Genomic DNA, 18,661 nt, shown 5'->3' on the forward strand with positions numbered 1-18,661 from the left:
TGAAAAATTTTAAACTTTTCTTAATGGAAAGGTACTACAAAGAAAGTGAAAATAAAAGATACAGAATGAGAAAGCGTACCTGAAACTCATAACCCACAATGAGCTTATACGCAAAATATTTAATGAATGAGTACAAATTGATAAGAAAAAGGCAGACAACCAACTAGGGGGAAAAAAGGACAAATCATCTGAGCAGGAAATTTTACAGCTATCAGACTGATCTTACACGTCAGTCTCCTATTAAAATCCTTCGATGACCCCTCATCACACACCAGCTCCTTGACACTGCACTCAAGGCCCTGCTAGATCCAGCACACACCTTCCTGTCGTTTAGCCCTCCTCTCATTACTCCCTGTCCACAATGTGTGAAGAGGAAACACCAAAATGCTTTTGTGCCCTGACAGGTTGTTTCTGATCTGTGGGAAACGAGCTCATCTATCCCATGTCTGGAGTGTGTTCCCACTTCTCACTTGACCAAGCTAACAAATGCCATCCTTTAGGATTTAGTCCAAATGGTTGCCTCTCCCAGTGCTTATTACTGCTGCCTCCTCCTGTAGGCTGTGTACCCTCCTCTGTGCTCCGATAAGTTTCACACACACCTCCTCTGTGGCACTCACCACACTCCATAACAACTATGTATTTGTATGCCTGTCTCTTCTATTGGGACCTGGGATCCTTGAGGGTATCTCATTCATCTCTGTATGCCTGGTGCCTATCACAGTGCTTGGCACTGTGCTCAAAAAAGATTTGGTGACTGAGTAAATGAATGAGTTATGCTACATACAGAGAAAAATAATTTTTATAACAATCACTAAGTAAATCAGTAACACGCAAACCCTTACGTCACTTGCAAACACTCAGGCATTCAACATATGTCTTTTACAAATTCCATCTTTGATGCAAGTAAAAAATAGGCACAGAGCCCAGAAGAATCACTTTTAACATGTCTCTTATGGTCCTTTCATGCCCAGAAATTTGATTCTCTTTATTATAAATGCCTCGGGCACTAACAGATCATTTTTTTCTCATTTTTTGTTCAGCTTTATCCCTTCACTAGTCTGCCTCTCTCATCCACAATAAAGAACTTCCAGCAAACCACCATACCAAATGTAACATTCATTATAATGAGACAATATAGGAGAAATTCAATACATCTTATTTTAGACATTTACAAAATGGGGATTTTCTCAAGTGGTCTGCAGTGAAAAAACACTATTGGGAATTTACTGTGTTAGAATCAGCCTGGTAACAAGTACGAAGCGGTCGTTGTGCTCAGAGTACTAAATGCTCCACTATGTAGAAATGCACTCAAATACCATACATATGGAAAGAGAGATTTCCTTCAATAATTAACATATTTAATTTCCCCATTATCACCCAGAAAATTCTGTGAAAATACACGACACATCAAAAAGATGACCTGATCCGCCCATTTGTGACCTGTGAATTCTACCCTTGAAATTCTTTTGACAAAAGATCTCCTGAGCTGTCTGCGTAAGAGCAATGAATCAGGACTAGAGTTTTTCTACCCAATTATCCTCTCATTCACTGTATAAAGCTTCCCCAGTCAAACAAAGCCGGGGTGAGAGGGCCAACTACAAAAGCAGGGCTGCCCTCTGAGTTTCCAGTGGGAGAAAAGTATATATAGAAACCAGAATAAGCTCCGTTGTGATGAAAACTACGGGGCTGGCCTTAAACAGACTTAGATGAGTTAACACCATGAGCTGATTTTAAAACGCAAATTTTTTTAAACCATGAGGAACATCAAAGCCAGATGTGAACAATTTGAAACACAGGTAAACTACCAGACAACATAGATGGGTAACCAAGATTCTTTCCATAACACTTTGTTTTAATAAAATAAATCTCATACAAATACAACCTATTCAAGGGCATACGAAGTTAATACTGGTGCTTATTGAACATCTATTATGGATTGTAACTGGTGGTAAGCATTATGATACAAATGAATAAAAATGGACCCTCCTCTTCATATGTTTAGAGCCTGGAAATAGACATATAAACAAACATGTACATCAGTTGTACTAAGTGTAATATGGGAGGTAACTACAGGGAGAGAAATGTGGGGTGGGGGGAACGACACACTTACCAACTGCATTATATGTAAAAATCAGCTCTCTAGAGAAAGTCACACTGTTAATATAATGATATTTATAATGTAAGAGGGGCCAATAGACCTTACCCTTATCTGTAGACTCAGTTGTGCCATAGGAAAGTGCTGATAGCCGTTTCTGACATACAAAAACAGTCATTTGACACATTTTAACCTATGAGTTTCAAAGCAAAATTTCATTTGTTTATTCCACAAATATTTGGTCATCAAAGAGCGAGTGCAGGTAGAAGAGGAACGAAGAGAAGGAAGAGCAGACGGCACCGGTGGGGACTAGGAGAGGCTACGGGCTACAGTCACCACTTAACCAAATCCTTTCTTCCCCGAGTCTCCCCTAAAGCACACCATAGACTCAGCCCTCCTGGAGAGCTGTGCAGCATGAAGGACCCTGGGTTTGTTCTTGTAGGAAAGAGGCCATAGAGACCCTCTGTGGGACTGTCTGGAGCAGAGATGGGGTCTTAGGGAAGTAGCTACCCCCAAATCCCTTGCTGGTAACTCACAGTCACAGTAGGCTAATTGTGCCCCTCATTCATTCTCTTCTTCTTTTGTAGTAACGACCGCTTAATCTTGGCTGGACATCAACTACCTAAAATATACTCCATCATTCAGGTACAGCAGCTAAGACTAAGTATTAGTTCACGGGAAGTCAAGTGGACCAGATGGTGTGATTCCTACAGGGCAGTCCCATAACCTTCTCATTCCCTTCTTCCTGCTGCCTGGGGAAGTTCCTCCACTTCCTACAGTTTTGTCTTTGCAAGAGGATCCTATGAATGAAATATAGTATGCAGCCTTTTTTGTGCCTGCCATTTTCCACTTAGGATAATACCTTTGAGATATGTCCATGCTATGGCATGTATCAATAGTTCATTACTTTTTTTGCTAAGTAATCATCCACTGTATACAAGTATCATAGTTTGTTTATCTCTTCCCCAGTTGAGGGCATTTGGCTTGTTTTCAGGTTTAGCAATTACAAATAAAGCTGCTATACAGGTTGACTTACAGTTTTCTGTGTGCACACGTATTTTCATTTTAAATGAGTAAACATCCAGAAGTCGCATTGCTGTATCATGTGGAAAGTGTGTGTTTATTAGTATAAGAAACTGCAATGTTTTACAAAGTGACTGTGTCATTCTCCCATTCCCACCAGCAGTGTGTGACAATTCAAGTTGTTCCACATCTTTGTCAATATTTGGCATGGTCAGATTTTTTTTTTTAGACTTTCTAATAGGTATCTACTTCTATCCCATTGTAGTTTTAATTCGCATTTCACTGATGACTAATGATATTGAGCATCTTTTCCTGTTTTATTTGCCATATAACTTCTTTGGGGACTTTTCAAATATTTTACTCCTTTTTTATTAGGTTATTTGTTTACTTATCATTAATTGTCTTCACGCTGTCTTTCAATAAGCAGAAGTTCTTAATTTTGAGAAAGTCAAAATTGCCACTTTTTTTCTCTTTTAGGGGTAGTGCTTTTGGTGTCGTGTTTAAGAATTTTTTGCCCAACCCTAAGTCATAGAGATTTTCTCCTACGTTGTCTTTCCCTGTTTTTCATAGTGTTCAGTTTACATTTAGGTCAATGATCCATTTTGAGTTAATTTTTGTATAGGTCATAAGGTATGTATCGAGGCTCATTTATTTTTGCATCTGGATATTCAATGGTTCTCATACCATTTGTTCATAAAACTACCCTTTCTCCACAAAATTGACTTTGTATCTTTATTGAAAATCAACTGACCATCAGTGTGTGGGTCTACTTCTGGATTCCCTATTCTGTTAATCAAGACACACACTTTTGTTTTTTGTAGCTATGTATTTATTTTTGATAAGAATTTTTAAAAATACTAGCTTCCTAACTCCAAGTTGTGGCTTCCTCTCTTAAATTACCCAGTCCTTGAAATTATCATTTCCTGCACAAATTCACCATAAAATACGAACATCCCATACAACACATCTTACACGAAGTATTCTCATTTGCAAAACATCTTGTGAGATATTGTTATGACTTGCCACTGAAATACAGGCTCTTATTGTAAAGAACATCAAGAAGTGCAGTCTTTTTTAGACTTTATAAAATAGACCCCAACTAAGACATTTGAAGAGTGGGGCTACTTTGAATATATTACTTGGAACTAATGTAAATTCATCAGGTCCCCAAGCCCTGTGCAATTTCAATTAGCTACCTGCCGAGAGCCACAGGCAGCATCATATAGCTGTACAGAGGAATGCCACCTGCCTCTGTGACCAAACATCACTCTAGTACCAATGCCTATGATTCCTCAAAGCTCTCTTGATTCTGCAGATATTACACCCACGGTTAACCACAGAGAACGTCTCTGTGAACGTCTCCAGCTGCAGAGACTGTAGGGCCCCTGGGCCCATCCAGTACTGCATGAGATTCATTGGTAACTCTGAGTGTGTGGATGGTGCACGGCACAGTTGACCACATCAAAACATTCACGGACAGATGTCCTAAATTGGCATAAACTACTGAATCCCTGCCTTGGTAAACTAAACATACAAATTTTTTCAATTACATTGCTTTTTTTTCTTTTTTGATCAAGGAAGCAGATAATGTGTGGATTGTGAATTCCTAAGAAGAAACCTGCAATGTCTCTCATTACCAAGGAAAACTCCCCTGAGATGATGCCAGAAATATAAACAGAAATAAATGACACTATGGACATTGAAAGATTGTTACTATGTGGTAAAAGCATCCTTTCCGCTGCGTCTAGTCCCACAGGCCATGTGACTGATGGGTAAGGTTTTGTGGTCACCTCTCCCTTTGAGCTGATCTTGTAACGGGAAGTCCTGTGTGCCTATAGCAACAATCACAGCTTGAATCAGGTAAGTGGTGGGTCATCACTGGTTCTGAGTCCTGCTCATCTTAACCTGCAGTCTGCACGAGGGCAAGTTAGAAAAGCATAACAGAATCCAGACATCATCTGCATCAGAGTTATTAGTTGTGCATGGCAGAATCTACCCTAGTTAAAGAAGGAAAGCATTTTTTTTAATTGAAATATAGCTGATATACAACGTTGTGTTAATTTCTGGTGTACAGCATAGTGATTCAGTTATACATAGATATATTCCTTTTCATATTCTTTTTCATTATAGGCTATGACAAGATATTGAATATAGTTCCCTGTGCTATACAGTAGGTGCTTATTGTCTATTTTATATATAGTAACTAGTATCTACAAATCTCAAACTATCCCCACTGCCTCCCCTTTCCCCCCCGGTAACTATAAGTTTGTTTTCTATGTCTGTGAGTCTGTCTCTGTTTTGTATATAAGTTCATTTGTGTCCCTTTTTCCCCTTAGATTCCACATATAAGTGATATCATATGGTATTTTTCTTTCTCTTTCAAGAAGGAAAGTATTAATTACAGGGCTTTAGAAAGTTCTCCAAGTCTTCAGAAGGGTCTGAGAAGCAAGCACTAGACTAAGTTTCCAGGAATAACATCCAGAACCACACATCACAGACCTGGTCTGGTAAAGGTCACACTGGCTCTGGCACAACTGGGAAGTTGCTGCCATCACCACTGACCCCAGAACACACTGTCTTTGCTTGTAATCACACCAGCGAGGGGGATCCCCTTGCCACATCTGTCTCTTCACATAACTGCTTCTCCTTATCTTTCATTCCAGTAGTTTGATTATGATGTGCCTCGGAATAATTTTCTTTGTATTTATCCATCTTAAGAGTTTGCTGAATTTCTTGAAAATATAGATTGACGTCATTCATCAAATTTGGTAAGCTCTTGTCTGTTATTTCTTCAATGTTACCTCTATCTCATTTTCTCTCTCCTCTTTCTGGGACTTTAATTATATGTCCATTAAACCTGTTTATTATGTTTCATGTCTTTTATGCTCTCTTCTCTAGTCTGCTTTTCACATTAATATTTTTCTCTTTAGATGCTTCAGTTTGAATATTTTTTATTGCTCTATCTTTAAGTTCATTAATTCTGCCTTCTGATATGTCTGGTATGCTCTTAAGGCACATCCAATGGGCTCTTAATTTCAGGTATTATATCTTGCATTTCTAGAATGCCCACTTGATTCATTTTTATATTCTAATTTGCTGTTCCATATTTGCATACATTTTGTCCATCTTTTCTACCACTTTCTTTCATGTATTAATCATAATTATTTTATAGTTTTTATCTTTTAACTACAATATCTAGATCATTTTTGATGCTGTTTTATTTCTTTATTATCTATCAGTCACCTTTTCCTGTTTCTTTGACTGTTTGGTAATTTTTATTTTGGGCTGAATGTTGTGACGGATCTATTGTACAGGCTCTAGGTTAAATTTTTTTTCTCTAAATGGTGTTGGGTCTTTAGTCTGGAAGGTAGTTAAATTGCCAGAAAATCTCCTGGATTGTGTTGAAGTTTTATTTTTACTTTTGTTTAGGGTAAGTCTGTTTCAGTTTTGTCCATAATCCTCGAGTGCAGCCCACACCCCTAAGGCATGACCTCTTGGGAGTTTTAACTGTCCATAGTGTTCACCAAGATTTCCCCACATTGGCTGGGCTAGGATTCCAATACCTACACCTCCCAAAAACTGTGTGGCTTCCAAAATCTCTATTAAGTTCTCAGTCTTCCAGCAGTTGTTCTCTCTTGGCCTTCTGATGTCTCCTTCTGTGCATTCAGAGCTTATAAGCTGGCAAAGGACTCATGAGATATCCTTATATGTGTTTTAGAGGCTCTTCATCTGCTGTTCCTTCATCTCTGGTACCTTATCCCCCAAATCTTAGGTGCCTTTGCAACCCAAAATCCAATATCTGATTTCTTCACCTGTCAAGACTGTAATTTTCTGCTGAGGTTACATCTCTCTCCATTTTATATTAAAACACGACGTCAGGAAGAAATCCAGACTGAATAGAGGGCTCACTTTCAAAGCTTATCTTATTTCAAGCATCTTATCCATGCACTGGTTTTCCAATGGCTGAAAACATTTTTTAAAATAATATTTTGTTTAGTTTTTATAGTTGTTTACCATGATATCAGTTATTCATTATCACTGGAATTGAAACTCAAAAAACTCTATTTTGAATTAAAGTACCATATACTATCTGATTTGTGAAACCTAAATCTGTTCTCCAACAGCAAAGGAGGCTAAAATCTGTGGAGAAAGGGGATTACAGAAGGAGCAGGTGTATGTTATACCAAGACGAATAAGATGGGGTTGCTGCTTGCAGTCGTGGAGGGGACATAGTTTTTTTCAGTGTTCTAGAGTCACTGGCATGTCAGCGTTATTTATAACGGACTAGAGAGAACCAAGTGTGGATTGAACCTAGCCAGAGACTCAAGGAAGTCTTCCTGCAGCAGATACTTGGGCTGAATCTTGAAGATGAGTGAGACTTAACCAGACAAAGGAAGGTAGGAGAGGCCTTCCAGACAATGCCAGCAACGGCAGGGGCAAAGGCACAGGGCAAGGAAACAAAACCTCGCACAATGCAGCAGCAGAGGAAGCTGGAGAGCGGATTACAAGGAGTTTGGTATTTTTAGATCATAAAGTGGGAGGTGGAGTGTGTTAGGAAAAGAGGCTGGGAAGGGAGCTGGGGTGTGTGTTACTGAGGACCTGGAAAATCAGGCTAGGAAGTTTGCCATTATTGTAAGCAAAGGGGTGCCACTGAGGAGTTGTCATCAGAGGGTGGAGTAACTCCCCTGCAGTTTAGGGGAAACAGAGAAATTCAGGGTGTAAAGCAAAGCCATTAGAAGGCTGCTGCAGTGCTTCAGGAACAATGGCCAGGGCCCCGTGATAGAAAGGAAGGGGGAAATAGTTGAGAGAAAATTTTCCCAAGCTGGTAGGTCACTTGAGGGTGGAAAAAGAGGAAGCTAAGATAAATTTCAAGAAAGAAGTACAAATTTACTAGGGGAAAACAGATTTCTACTTTGGACACTGAGTTTGAGGCATCTGTAGGCTTCTATGTTGGTATAACCAGTATACAGCTGGATAAATGAGGCTCAGAAGAGAGCTGTTCAGAGATGGGAAAAAAGATTTGAGGGTAACTAGCATCTAAAGGTAGGGAAAATCATAAGAGGGATTGGGAGTCAGTGAACTAGAGGGAGAGAAGAGCAAAGAGCAAGGACAGAAACCTGGAGGACCCCAGGGGAGTAGGAGGGGCTGACAATGACAAATTCACAGGCAGACTGAGAATTGCTGTAAGATATGACAAAGTGAATAATTTTTTAGAAGCTGAAGGGTGAAGAATGTCCACAGTGAGTAGTCAACAGTGAGGAAAGAGGCAGAGAGGTTCGGTAGTATCAGGAGGGAAGAGTGGTGACTGGACGAGTTAATATGGAGGTTACTGCTCATCTTGGAAAGAAGAGAGGATTTTAGTGAAATGAAGAGGTCAGAAGTCCTGGAGGAAAAATAATCTAGATTAGTCTTTCAAAAGGATGACTTCAAATGAAAGGGTAGAGAATAGGGACTTCTCAGGAGCTAGAGGATGACTGAGAGGAATACTCCAAAGAGTAAGAGAGAGAAAAAATAAGGAAAGGGGATAATCAGTAGAACCCAGTTTCTAAAGTGGTTCGATGGGTCAGAGTCCCAAACATTAAAGGGAAGGACTGGATATAAACATGTAGGAGATATCACATCCTGCATCTGCAGGAAAGCAAGGGACTAGCAGGAGACAGAAAGACACAGGGTGAGGGAGGCAGGAATTAGAGGTCCATGTCACACCTCCAAAACTTCATTTTTTTGATGAAGAAAGAAGTGGGTTGTCTCCTGGGAGTTTGGTGGGGAGGGTTTCTGGTGTTAGGGAAGAGTCTTGTGAGGACTGGTGACCCTTTGAAACACTGATAAGAGGAATAGAGAGAATGAGTGAACTAAGGACAAGACTGAGGAGTCTCACGTGGACATTTCATTGTGAGTCCAGATGAAGATGTCGTTTCCTTAGCAGCACTTGGCTACCCAGGAAGGACACAGAGAAAGTCTACCGTGAGACAGATCTGAGAATGAGGTTCCCAGCCATTCTGTAGATAGGTAAGGATGTTAAGGAATCAAGTGCACAGCTAACAGAGTGGTCTAGGCTGGATGCTGGGGAGGGGCTCCTAGTCTAGGAAAATTTAGGGGACCAAAGAGCAGGTTTAGTTGGAGCAGGAGAATGAGAACTCTGCTTTCCTGTGTGCCTCTTGCCCCTCTTGTGAGATGCCTAAGAGCCTCTACTTGCTACGGCAACCATTACTGATAGAAAAATAAAATAAAACAGACAGAGAGAAAGAGAATTCATTATTTCAAAATTCCTTTAACTCTATTCTTCAAGGCACAAATCATCTAAATCATCCCCCCAAAGCCCTTTTAAATTCCAAGACAGAACAAAATTATGGTTAAATGTTTAACTAATGTTTATTATAGCTAGCATGTTGGTTCTAGAAAGGTCAAATTTATGATACAATGAAGTAATATTTTTCACATTCTGTGGGTCTATTTTATAGCACATTGGGGCCCATAGTATAATAAACATCTTCTGTTATTTTGTAAGATCCTTGTAGGCAAAGCTGTGTCAGGCTGAGATAATACTGAATTTCGAGTCAAACGAGCTGGCATGAACCCTAGGCAGGTCAATCTTTCAGGGCTACAGCTTTCCGATTTGTAAAATGAAGAATAGGGATAAAATCTCCAAGTTTCCTTCCAGGTTTGAAAAAAAAAACCCATGAGCATAATTTAATATTTTTAATTACTACACAATCAATAGGGTTACTCCTTTTCTTTTATATTTTTGATCCTAGCTATTTATTTTCGGTCCTGGCTAATTTATTGAGCCTCAGTTCTTGATTGGGAACACAGACTCCAATGATAACACTGTCTTAGTAGGAAACAGAATCCATTTTACCATAATTCACTTTATGTTCCAATTTCTCCACTCTCTGTGTACATTTGCTCTTTGGAGGTTTCATCTCCAGACGTTCAGAGATAGCTGTTCACCATCTTGTGACCGTGGGTCTCTAAGGAGATGCCATATTACATTGCCTCCACTGAACCCAGACCCTGATTTCATGGGTGGGTGCTCTACTGCACCCCCTGCCCATCTTAACTGAGATTTGTCACTAAGGGTAGTATCAGAAAATGGCTACAAAGCATCTATTCGAATGCCTGAGATGTTAAATTCACTCTGCAGAGTATGCCTGAGATATTGGGCAGCATGATGTGTGGGAAATAATCAAAACACAGCATTATTTCTGTCCTCTATTCAGATGTTTCTCCTGTCACTAGATGAAAACTAAGCAGAACCCATGGCTCACTCTTGGGTGAATGTCCCATAGTCATTTTATTTTTGTTATTGTTTTTTGGTGTTTTTTTTTTAATTGAAGTATAGTCAGTTTACAATGTGTCAGTTTCTGGTATACAGCATAATATTTCAGGCATACATATACAAACATACATATATTCCTTTTCATTACAGCTTACTACAAGATATTGAATATAGTTCCCTGTGCTACACAGAAGAAACCTGTTGTTTATCTATTTTATATACAGTAGTTAGTATCTGCAAATCTCTAACTCCCAATTTATCCCTTCCCACCCACTTCCCCCCGATAACCATTAGTTTGTTTTCTGTGTCTGTGCCAGAGTCACTTTAAGTCGAAAAATACAGTCCTGATTCAAAATTAAATTGTCCAGTTCCAAGAGATTAATCAACTCTTCCCTCTTTATTCAAAAGATGACATTTCCTTCATCCCCTAGATGCCTACACCATCAGAGTCCAGGAGTGGAAGGGAAAAGGTGGGGAGAAGTAAAGGGGACAACAGCAGGGTTCCCATTAGACTGCTGACTGACACCCTAGTAAACCTGGCAGGTGCTTAATGCCAATTCTTGCCTTCTTATCAGTTTTGTTCTCTGGACTGCTCCTAGGAAAAGTCCCCTGATATGGACCATACACATTTTCCTTTAGCTACTTCTCTTCCACCTTTCAGTTTCCCATTTATTGCTGTTCCACCCCACTGTTTTGGGTGGAGCCCAAACCTCTGGCAGGAGCCCTGTTGGGCAAAAATCCTTAGGCAGGATGATTTTGAAAATGACCCCATGCCACTAGCCAATGATTTCTTAAATACGGCACATAAAAGATTGATAGATAGTATTTCATTAGGACCTTCTGGAAAGCTGGAAAGAAGGTCGCTTTCCCATTAACCACAAGAGAAAAACTGAATAGCCTGCAACATCAAAACTTTTCTTGAACCCATCCTAGAGCAGAGGTCACAGGGCAATAAACTAGCCTGAGATTTAAAGAAAGGTCGATGCCTCTAAGAAGAGAGGCAACGTGAGAACTGGCTTACCAGAGGCAGAGCCCCTGGGAAAGATCAGACCATTATAGAAGGGGAAAGAAGGTTGCAGGTAAAACTTTGTGATGATGTGATAGTTACATTTTAACAATTTGCCGCTGCAGGAGAGTGTGAGCTTATGTGTAGAACTCCTGGAAGCCACAGATGCAAGGGGAATTCGCTTTTCTCCACAAATCTCACTGAATGCTCCTAAGAAAGATTGAGGTCAGGGTAAGCAAGCAGAGGAAGCCTCCTATGGTTGTGCAAGTCTAGGGGAGAGGAACAAAGCCCTACAGAACAAAAGCCACTGTGGGCAGGGAGGGATGCAGAGCAGCAAATCCACCAGAACTAAGCGTAGACCCTTTACCGCTGGGGAAAGGGAGCAAAGAAATCCTCCTCTCCTGGGATAAGAGCAGGGAGTTCTCTCCCTCACAAGAATCATCAGGACCTGAGAGTTTGGAGTTTGTCTGCCATGGGGAGGAGGGCACAGTCATTGGGTAGGTTCTAGCCTCAAGACCCAGGGACATAAGTCCTGCCTAAGCCTGAGGCTGCCCCAGGAAGGCAGAATGCCTCTTCCCCTGCCAGGCTAGCAAGTGGCTAGTAAAAACTTATGCAGGGAAAGGAGTGAGAGTGGCAAGTTTCTCTCTGGGGCACAGGCTCCCAGAGAAAGCCTCAAGCCTATCCTGCCAGAAGCAAAGTCACACTAAATGCCAAAACTGGTGAATGGATGGACTGTGATAAATCCATATCATGGAATACTACTCAGCAATAAAAAGAAAAAACCATTGATCTATACAACAACACAGCTAGGTCTCAAAGGCATTATGATACGTGAAAAAAGCCAGACTCTAAAGAGCACATATGACATGGTTACATTTAAATGGCATTCTAGAACAGGCAAAACATAGGGACAGAGATCAGCACTTGCCAAAGGCTGAAGGTGGGTGAGGTGTTTACCACAAAGAGGCCTGAAGGATTGTTAAAGGTGACAGACCAGTTCTATATCCTGATTGTGGTGGTGGTTACATGTACACTAAAAAAGGTGATTTCACTGTATATAACTTATATCTCCAAGACATTTAAAAATTAAAAAAAAAACAGAATTGCATTAAAATTAAGAAGTTTTGTTCATCAAAAAACAACATTAAGAGAGTGAAGAGACAAGTTACAGACTAGAGGAAAAGTACAACTTGTATATAGAATATATAAAGAACATACAAATGAATAAGGAAAAAAGCAGACAATGGAATAGAAAAATGGGCAAAAGACATAAGTGAACATTTCACAAGAGAGGATATTCAAATGCCCAATACACGTAAGAAAAGCTGCTCAACAGCTTGATTTTAAACGCAAGTGAAAATCATAGTGAGGTGCCTATACACATCCACCAGATCAGCTGAAATCAAAGATTGGCAATACCAGTGTTGGTGAGGATGTGAAGTAACTGACACTGGTTGCAAATTTGTATAACCTCTTTGGAAAACTATTTGGCAGTTTTTACTACAGCAAAACACACATGAGCTTTATGATCCAGCAATACCACGCCCAAGTATTTATCCAATACATACAAGTGCATAAGTCCATTATAAGACATGTTCAAGAATTTTCATAGCACCATTATCATAACAGCAAAAGCCTGGAAGCAGCTCAAATTTCTATCAACAGGAGAACATATAAATAAATTGTGGTGTGTATATATATAATGAAATACTACCCAGCTTCAAGAAGAACAAATAATTGCAACACGCAACAAGGGTGAAACTCACAGATATGATGAGTGAAAGAAGTACAAAGAAGTATATACTGTATGGTTCAATTCATAGAAATTCATGAAGAAGCAAAACTAATCTATGGTGATGAATTCAGATTAGTGGTTATGGGTGGGGCTGGTATGTACTAAGAAGAGGCATGAGGGAGCGTTCTGAGATGTTCTGTATCTTGATATCAGTGGTATTTCTATGGGGTGGCATACATTTGTAAAACTTTATTCAATAGCACACTTATGTTCTATGCACTCTACTGCATATGTGTTTACCTCAATGTAATACAATAAAAAGAAAGTATCACCTATAGCGTAGCTCAAGGGTTAATGATCACATGTGCAAAGTATAAACAGACTGGAGTATATAAGGACTTATCATGGCCCCTGACCCCTGAGTGTTTCTTATCAGCCACAGATGGAGAAGAAACATGCATTAGTTCTGTAGCCTGTGGTAGATCAGGCTTGATGTGGGTTCTATTGCTTTTGGGTCCCTAACTCATGCAGTGTCAAAAGAATTATCTTTTTGTGTAAAAAAAATGCAGAGCAGACATTTTTCCTGTAGGCATTTTTCACTACAGGAAAAGAGACATTTGTTTTTACATACTATTAATTGCTATAATGCGACATCCACCAGGTTATTTTTTTCCATCAAGAGAACAAAATTTCTCATTGCACCATCATCCTTCTACCATGTTATTTATCAATAAATCAAGATTTGTGCACTTTACAGTATGTATGCTGTACCTTGATACAATTTTTTTGATGGCCTGGCCAACACTCCCAGGGAGGCCAGACCCACGTGGGACCTCAGGACTCAGGCACCCGTGACTTGTCTGGGGGATGCAGTTACTCCCAATGCAGCAGCCACTCTTATTTTCAGTTCTGCCACTGAGGCAGTCAGTCCCTCAGTATTTCCCTGTGAGCGTCAGACACCAGTCATCAAGCCTCCAACGACAGGGAGCCCCTTGCTGAGCCTCTGAGGAAGAAAATCCCACCTGCTCCCCCTCTCACTCTGTTAAGGGCTCACACATAATCCATCAAGCTCTCCCCAATGTACTTCTTCACAAATCCTCTCTCTTCTTCATAACTTGACCCTTTTAAAATTTAAAAAAAATTTTAAAAATTGAAGTATAGTCAGTTTACAATGCTGTGTTAATTTCTGCTGTATAGCATAGGGATTCAGTTATACATACATATATATATATATATATATATATATATATATATATATATATATATATATATATCCTTTTCATATTCTTTTTCATTATAGGCTTTTACAAGATATCAAATATAGCTCCCCATGCTATGCAGTAGGTCTTTGTAGTTTATCTATTTTATATATAGTAGTTAGTATCTGCAAATCCTGAACTCCCACCCTCCCCTTTCCCCCCGGTAACCGTAAGTTTATTTTCTGTGTCTGAGTCTGCTTCTGTTTTGTAAATAAGTTCGTTTGTGAACTTGACCCCCTTTTATTCATCTTTAATGTGAATGAGAGGTCCATGGGTCTGAACCAGCATCAGACATTTACTTTATAATCATACTCTGCACCTTCATCCAGCACCTCACTCTGGTGTTCAGCATTTGTGGTTGGTATTGGGTACCCTCAATCAAAATGTCAATAATTAACTTCCTGCTATAGTTACTTCAGGTTGAACCATATGAAATTGTTGATTGTTCACAATTTTTGACCTAAACAATTACAACTTCGTATGGTTCAAACTAACAATTTTATTCAAAATAGGCTTTTTAGAGAAATGAGACTTTAGGTTGGAACTGAACGAAAGGGAAGAGTGGACTCTTAAAAGAATACCCAGGCAAATACCGAAATGCATTCTGCAAAGCGTCTCACCTTGGCTTTCAGATCAGCACACACTTCCTGTTGCTTTTTCCTGTCCTTAGCCATCGTGCTTTCCATTTCATGAGCTGCACAGGCCTCGGCGAGTGTCAGCACAGCCTTCTGTATAAAGTCTCTCCTATTCTTATTCCAACTTGATATCAGGATCCTTCGCTGCTCCTTGGCAAAGCGATACTGGTCACAATATTTCTCATGTTCGACCTGAAAAGACAACAGTTGGTAAAAACTTACTATGAATGTGAGCCTATGCTTTATGTCATTGTTACCAAAATGAATAAAATGAATTATAACCAATGATTTTGTAAAATGGGGGACAAACATCGTAATAGCAAATGCAGCCATCAGGACCAGGTACCAGTCCCAGGGTTCTGAGCCCCAGGCTAACTGGTGACTGAGGACTAGTCATTTAACATGTTTAAGTCCTTATATAGGATGGAGTCAGGCCAGGCAGCCCTAAAACAACTTCTGCCTCTGTATGGCAATGATTCTATGAGCAGAAAACATTATCTCCCTCACATATAATTTCAAAAATGTTCCATTTCTAAATCGGATTTGGCATATTAACAATGACTTCAAGTTCTTCAATTAGACGTGCTAATGAACATTAAAAATTGCTACAATAATCCTGAAAACTCTATTTGCCCTTGATTACTGAAACAATCAGATGTCAGGACATCTAACTTGAAGTAACTACTGTAATGACATTAACCCTTCCCATCCCTCACTCCTGAGGGGATGACATTCTAACACAGGTACCAACAGTAACTGCTGGCAATCAATCCCAACCCCAGGAGATCTCAGAGTCTTGAGGAAAAGAACAGAAAGGGAGAGAGCCTGAGAAGTTTGAAAAATCTCTGTCAGTAATCCTGAAATACTTTTTATATAAAGGTGTGTCTCCTGAAATTGAGAGTCAGTGACCTAAATAATTCTTTATTTTGCCAGTATAGGCCTCATCTCTGAATTTGACACATTATTTAACCCCTAAGTGGTATGAGAAAAGAAGCTAGCAAGCAGAATAAGATTGGTCCTACCTAAAATGATAATCTAGGTATGGTTAATTAACTGCATAATGAAACAGGCTATGGCTTCACTTAAACCAAATACCAGATACTAAAATCTCTAAACTTCTTAGCTTTATTCCCCAAAGCCAGGAATATGCTTCAAACCTGTCAAACATTAAGAAAGGAAGTATATGCCATGCAGAAATGATGTCAATCAACCCAAAGCAAGAAGTAAATGTAAAAATCTTTATCACATTAATAGGAGGTAAATACAAAGATCTGTATAGTTAAAAATGACAGCTGGTCACAGAAGCAAATAGAATCAATAGGAATTTTTTTTAAGATTTAATTTAATAAATCAAGACTTGTATAATCTAGAATGAATTTTTATATAACATGTTTTTTACATAACAGGCATTTGCTATGAAATAAAGGTCAGAATTAAAACAAATAACTGTTGGGTGGTGGGGTGGGAGGGAGAGGACAGGAGAGACTGGTCATACTAGCTTTGTGACCTTCGCATCAGTTTCTTTATCCGAAGAATAAGGATATCATCCTTCTATCATCCACTGTTACGTGTGTTACAGGAGTTCACACATGACTGACATAAGTTCTATACACATGTCAGTATTGTCACTTGCTTGATTTAAAGCAATTACAAACATGAAGAGTGTGTGATAATATTTTATAGCATGGCTCTTTTAAAAGTCAAGAGTCTCTGCATATTTGTTTATATATACATTTTAAAGTGAGTTACTGTGAAATTCACTGGTGACATAGTAACTTTTGTTTCCCTGTCTTTGTGGTCTTGTCCATTAAAGAATGAAACCATCATTTCCCAGGCCCTGCTCAGGGAAATTTCAGCCTTGACTCCGAGTTCTGAATTTGGAGCGCTTGTGTTTCAAGCCCATCTAGGGGGACCAAGTGGAATTGTGGAGGAGATGGTATAGGTAAGCACCAGCTCCTAAGGCAAGTGTTGGCTTCCCCATGACTAGAAGGGCTAAGGTGTTGCAGGCTATGTGAATGGTGGATCAGGTACCACACTTACAGGCAAGACCCAGAGATGGCAGAACATCTGAAGTGGGTAGGTGAATATACAGACACCTGGAGGTCAAACACTAGCAGAGCAACCCAGGGGGCCATGCTGAAGCTCTCTGAGGCAAGTAAACTACAGAAGAGTAAATGTTGCTAAAGGGGTCTCTGTCACACCTTATTATGCACCATATAGACTTGAAAAATGGCAGACTTTCATTTTTCAGACTTATTATTTTCTAGAGTGCAGGAAAAAAATAATTTTAGAGCACCATTTAAAGTGTGTGTGCATATGTGTGTGTGTGTGTGTGTGTGTGTGTGTGTGTGTGTGTGTATCACTTAATAATTATCAACCACTAAAACAATTTAACATGTTAGTATATAGGGTCCAGCACTCACTAAATCATGCCTCGATTTGCGAGGAAAATATCTTTGTAACATGTCCAGATACAGAGTCCTTCTGCCACAGAGATCCCCAGGATACTGATCCAAAACAGCTTGGAAAATCCAGTGGTCTTCATCACTTAACTGGAAGTTTCTAGAAATGACAAAAATGTCATAACATACTGTGAAGCAATCATGGAGTTTGAGGGACTTCAAACTGTTTAAGCTGTTAGCAGTGATAATGATTACATAAAATGAAGTCTTTTTTTTTTAAAAAAGAATACATTATCCAAATTAAATGTCTGCTATAGAAGAGTTTCTAAATTCTAACACAGTGGGTTTTTTCAGTCCTTTATTTGGTCTTGCCATGAGCTCTAGGCATAATTTGAAGTTTGACAACGAAACATATTTTTAAAGTATTTATTCTGTCTTGCCTCTAACAACATTTTAAAAATCATGACCAATGAATGAAATAAACAGAGATTGGGAAATAAATTATTAAGCATACATATTAAAAAGGAATTTTGCTAATTCAACAAAGTTCCTATTTCTGGACAGGAGAAAAATACAAATGCAGATAGTAAAATGAACAAGTACACAAAAGAAATGACGGCCTGAGGAAGGCACTGATTTAAGGTTTGACTTTTAAAGTGTCTAAAATTATCTTTTACTTTCCCCTCTAAACTTCTTGATTTGTGGGGATAAGCCTAGATAGTAGTAGTAGAAAGATAACCAATGACATTCAATTTCAGATCACTAACGGAGTCATTTGTAAATAGGATCCTTCCCAATAACATGTCCACCATGCTCCAAAATGCCTTTTTAGTTCAGAACACTCCTAGGCACTGGCCTGGTTTGTGTTCTGTACAAACTACTAGCAAAGCCCTATACAGAGTGAAAAAGTTGCAATGTCAGCTTGAACGCTAGGCTGAATTAATGTCTCTTTATTATTCTAAGTTTATTTGCATATTATTATTCCTGTTGGGATAATCAGATACAGATGCAATCAGAGGGGATATTATTAGCAACAAATATTTCTTTGGTCTAAAATGGAGACTTGCTATTGTTTATTTCTGCGATGTCAATGGTCTTGTGTAAAGTTAATTCTGTAATTTAAAGAATTTTTTTACAAAGTCTTCTATGCCCTTGAAAAGTATTTGACAATTTAAAATAATAAAAACCTCTGTAAACCAATGATACTAATGGGACTTGTACTGTCGT

At 39.1% G+C, this 18,661-nt stretch overlaps 1 protein-coding gene across 15 annotated transcripts in view; it reads right to left on the reverse strand.

Annotated features, from left to right (window-relative positions):
• Positions 1-18,661, reverse strand: part of CCDC148 (coiled-coil domain containing 148) — a 325,980-nt gene that overhangs the window by 216,828 nt on the left and 90,491 nt on the right. For all 15 annotated transcript variants that reach the window (XM_074363720.1, XM_074363726.1, XM_074363722.1 and 12 more), the window contains 2 exons: positions 17,456-17,594; positions 15,018-15,224 (listed from right to left, as the gene is read on the reverse strand). In XM_074363720.1, coding sequence (XP_074219821.1) covers positions 15,018-15,224; positions 17,456-17,594 — 346 coding nt within the window. The remainder of the gene's footprint in view (positions 1-15,017; positions 15,225-17,455; positions 17,595-18,661) is intronic.

Source organism: Camelus bactrianus, chromosome 5 (genome assembly GCF_048773025.1).
Source record: "Camelus bactrianus isolate YW-2024 breed Bactrian camel chromosome 5, ASM4877302v1, whole genome shotgun sequence".
Classification (NCBI taxonomy): domain Eukaryota; kingdom Metazoa; phylum Chordata; class Mammalia; order Artiodactyla; family Camelidae; genus Camelus; species Camelus bactrianus.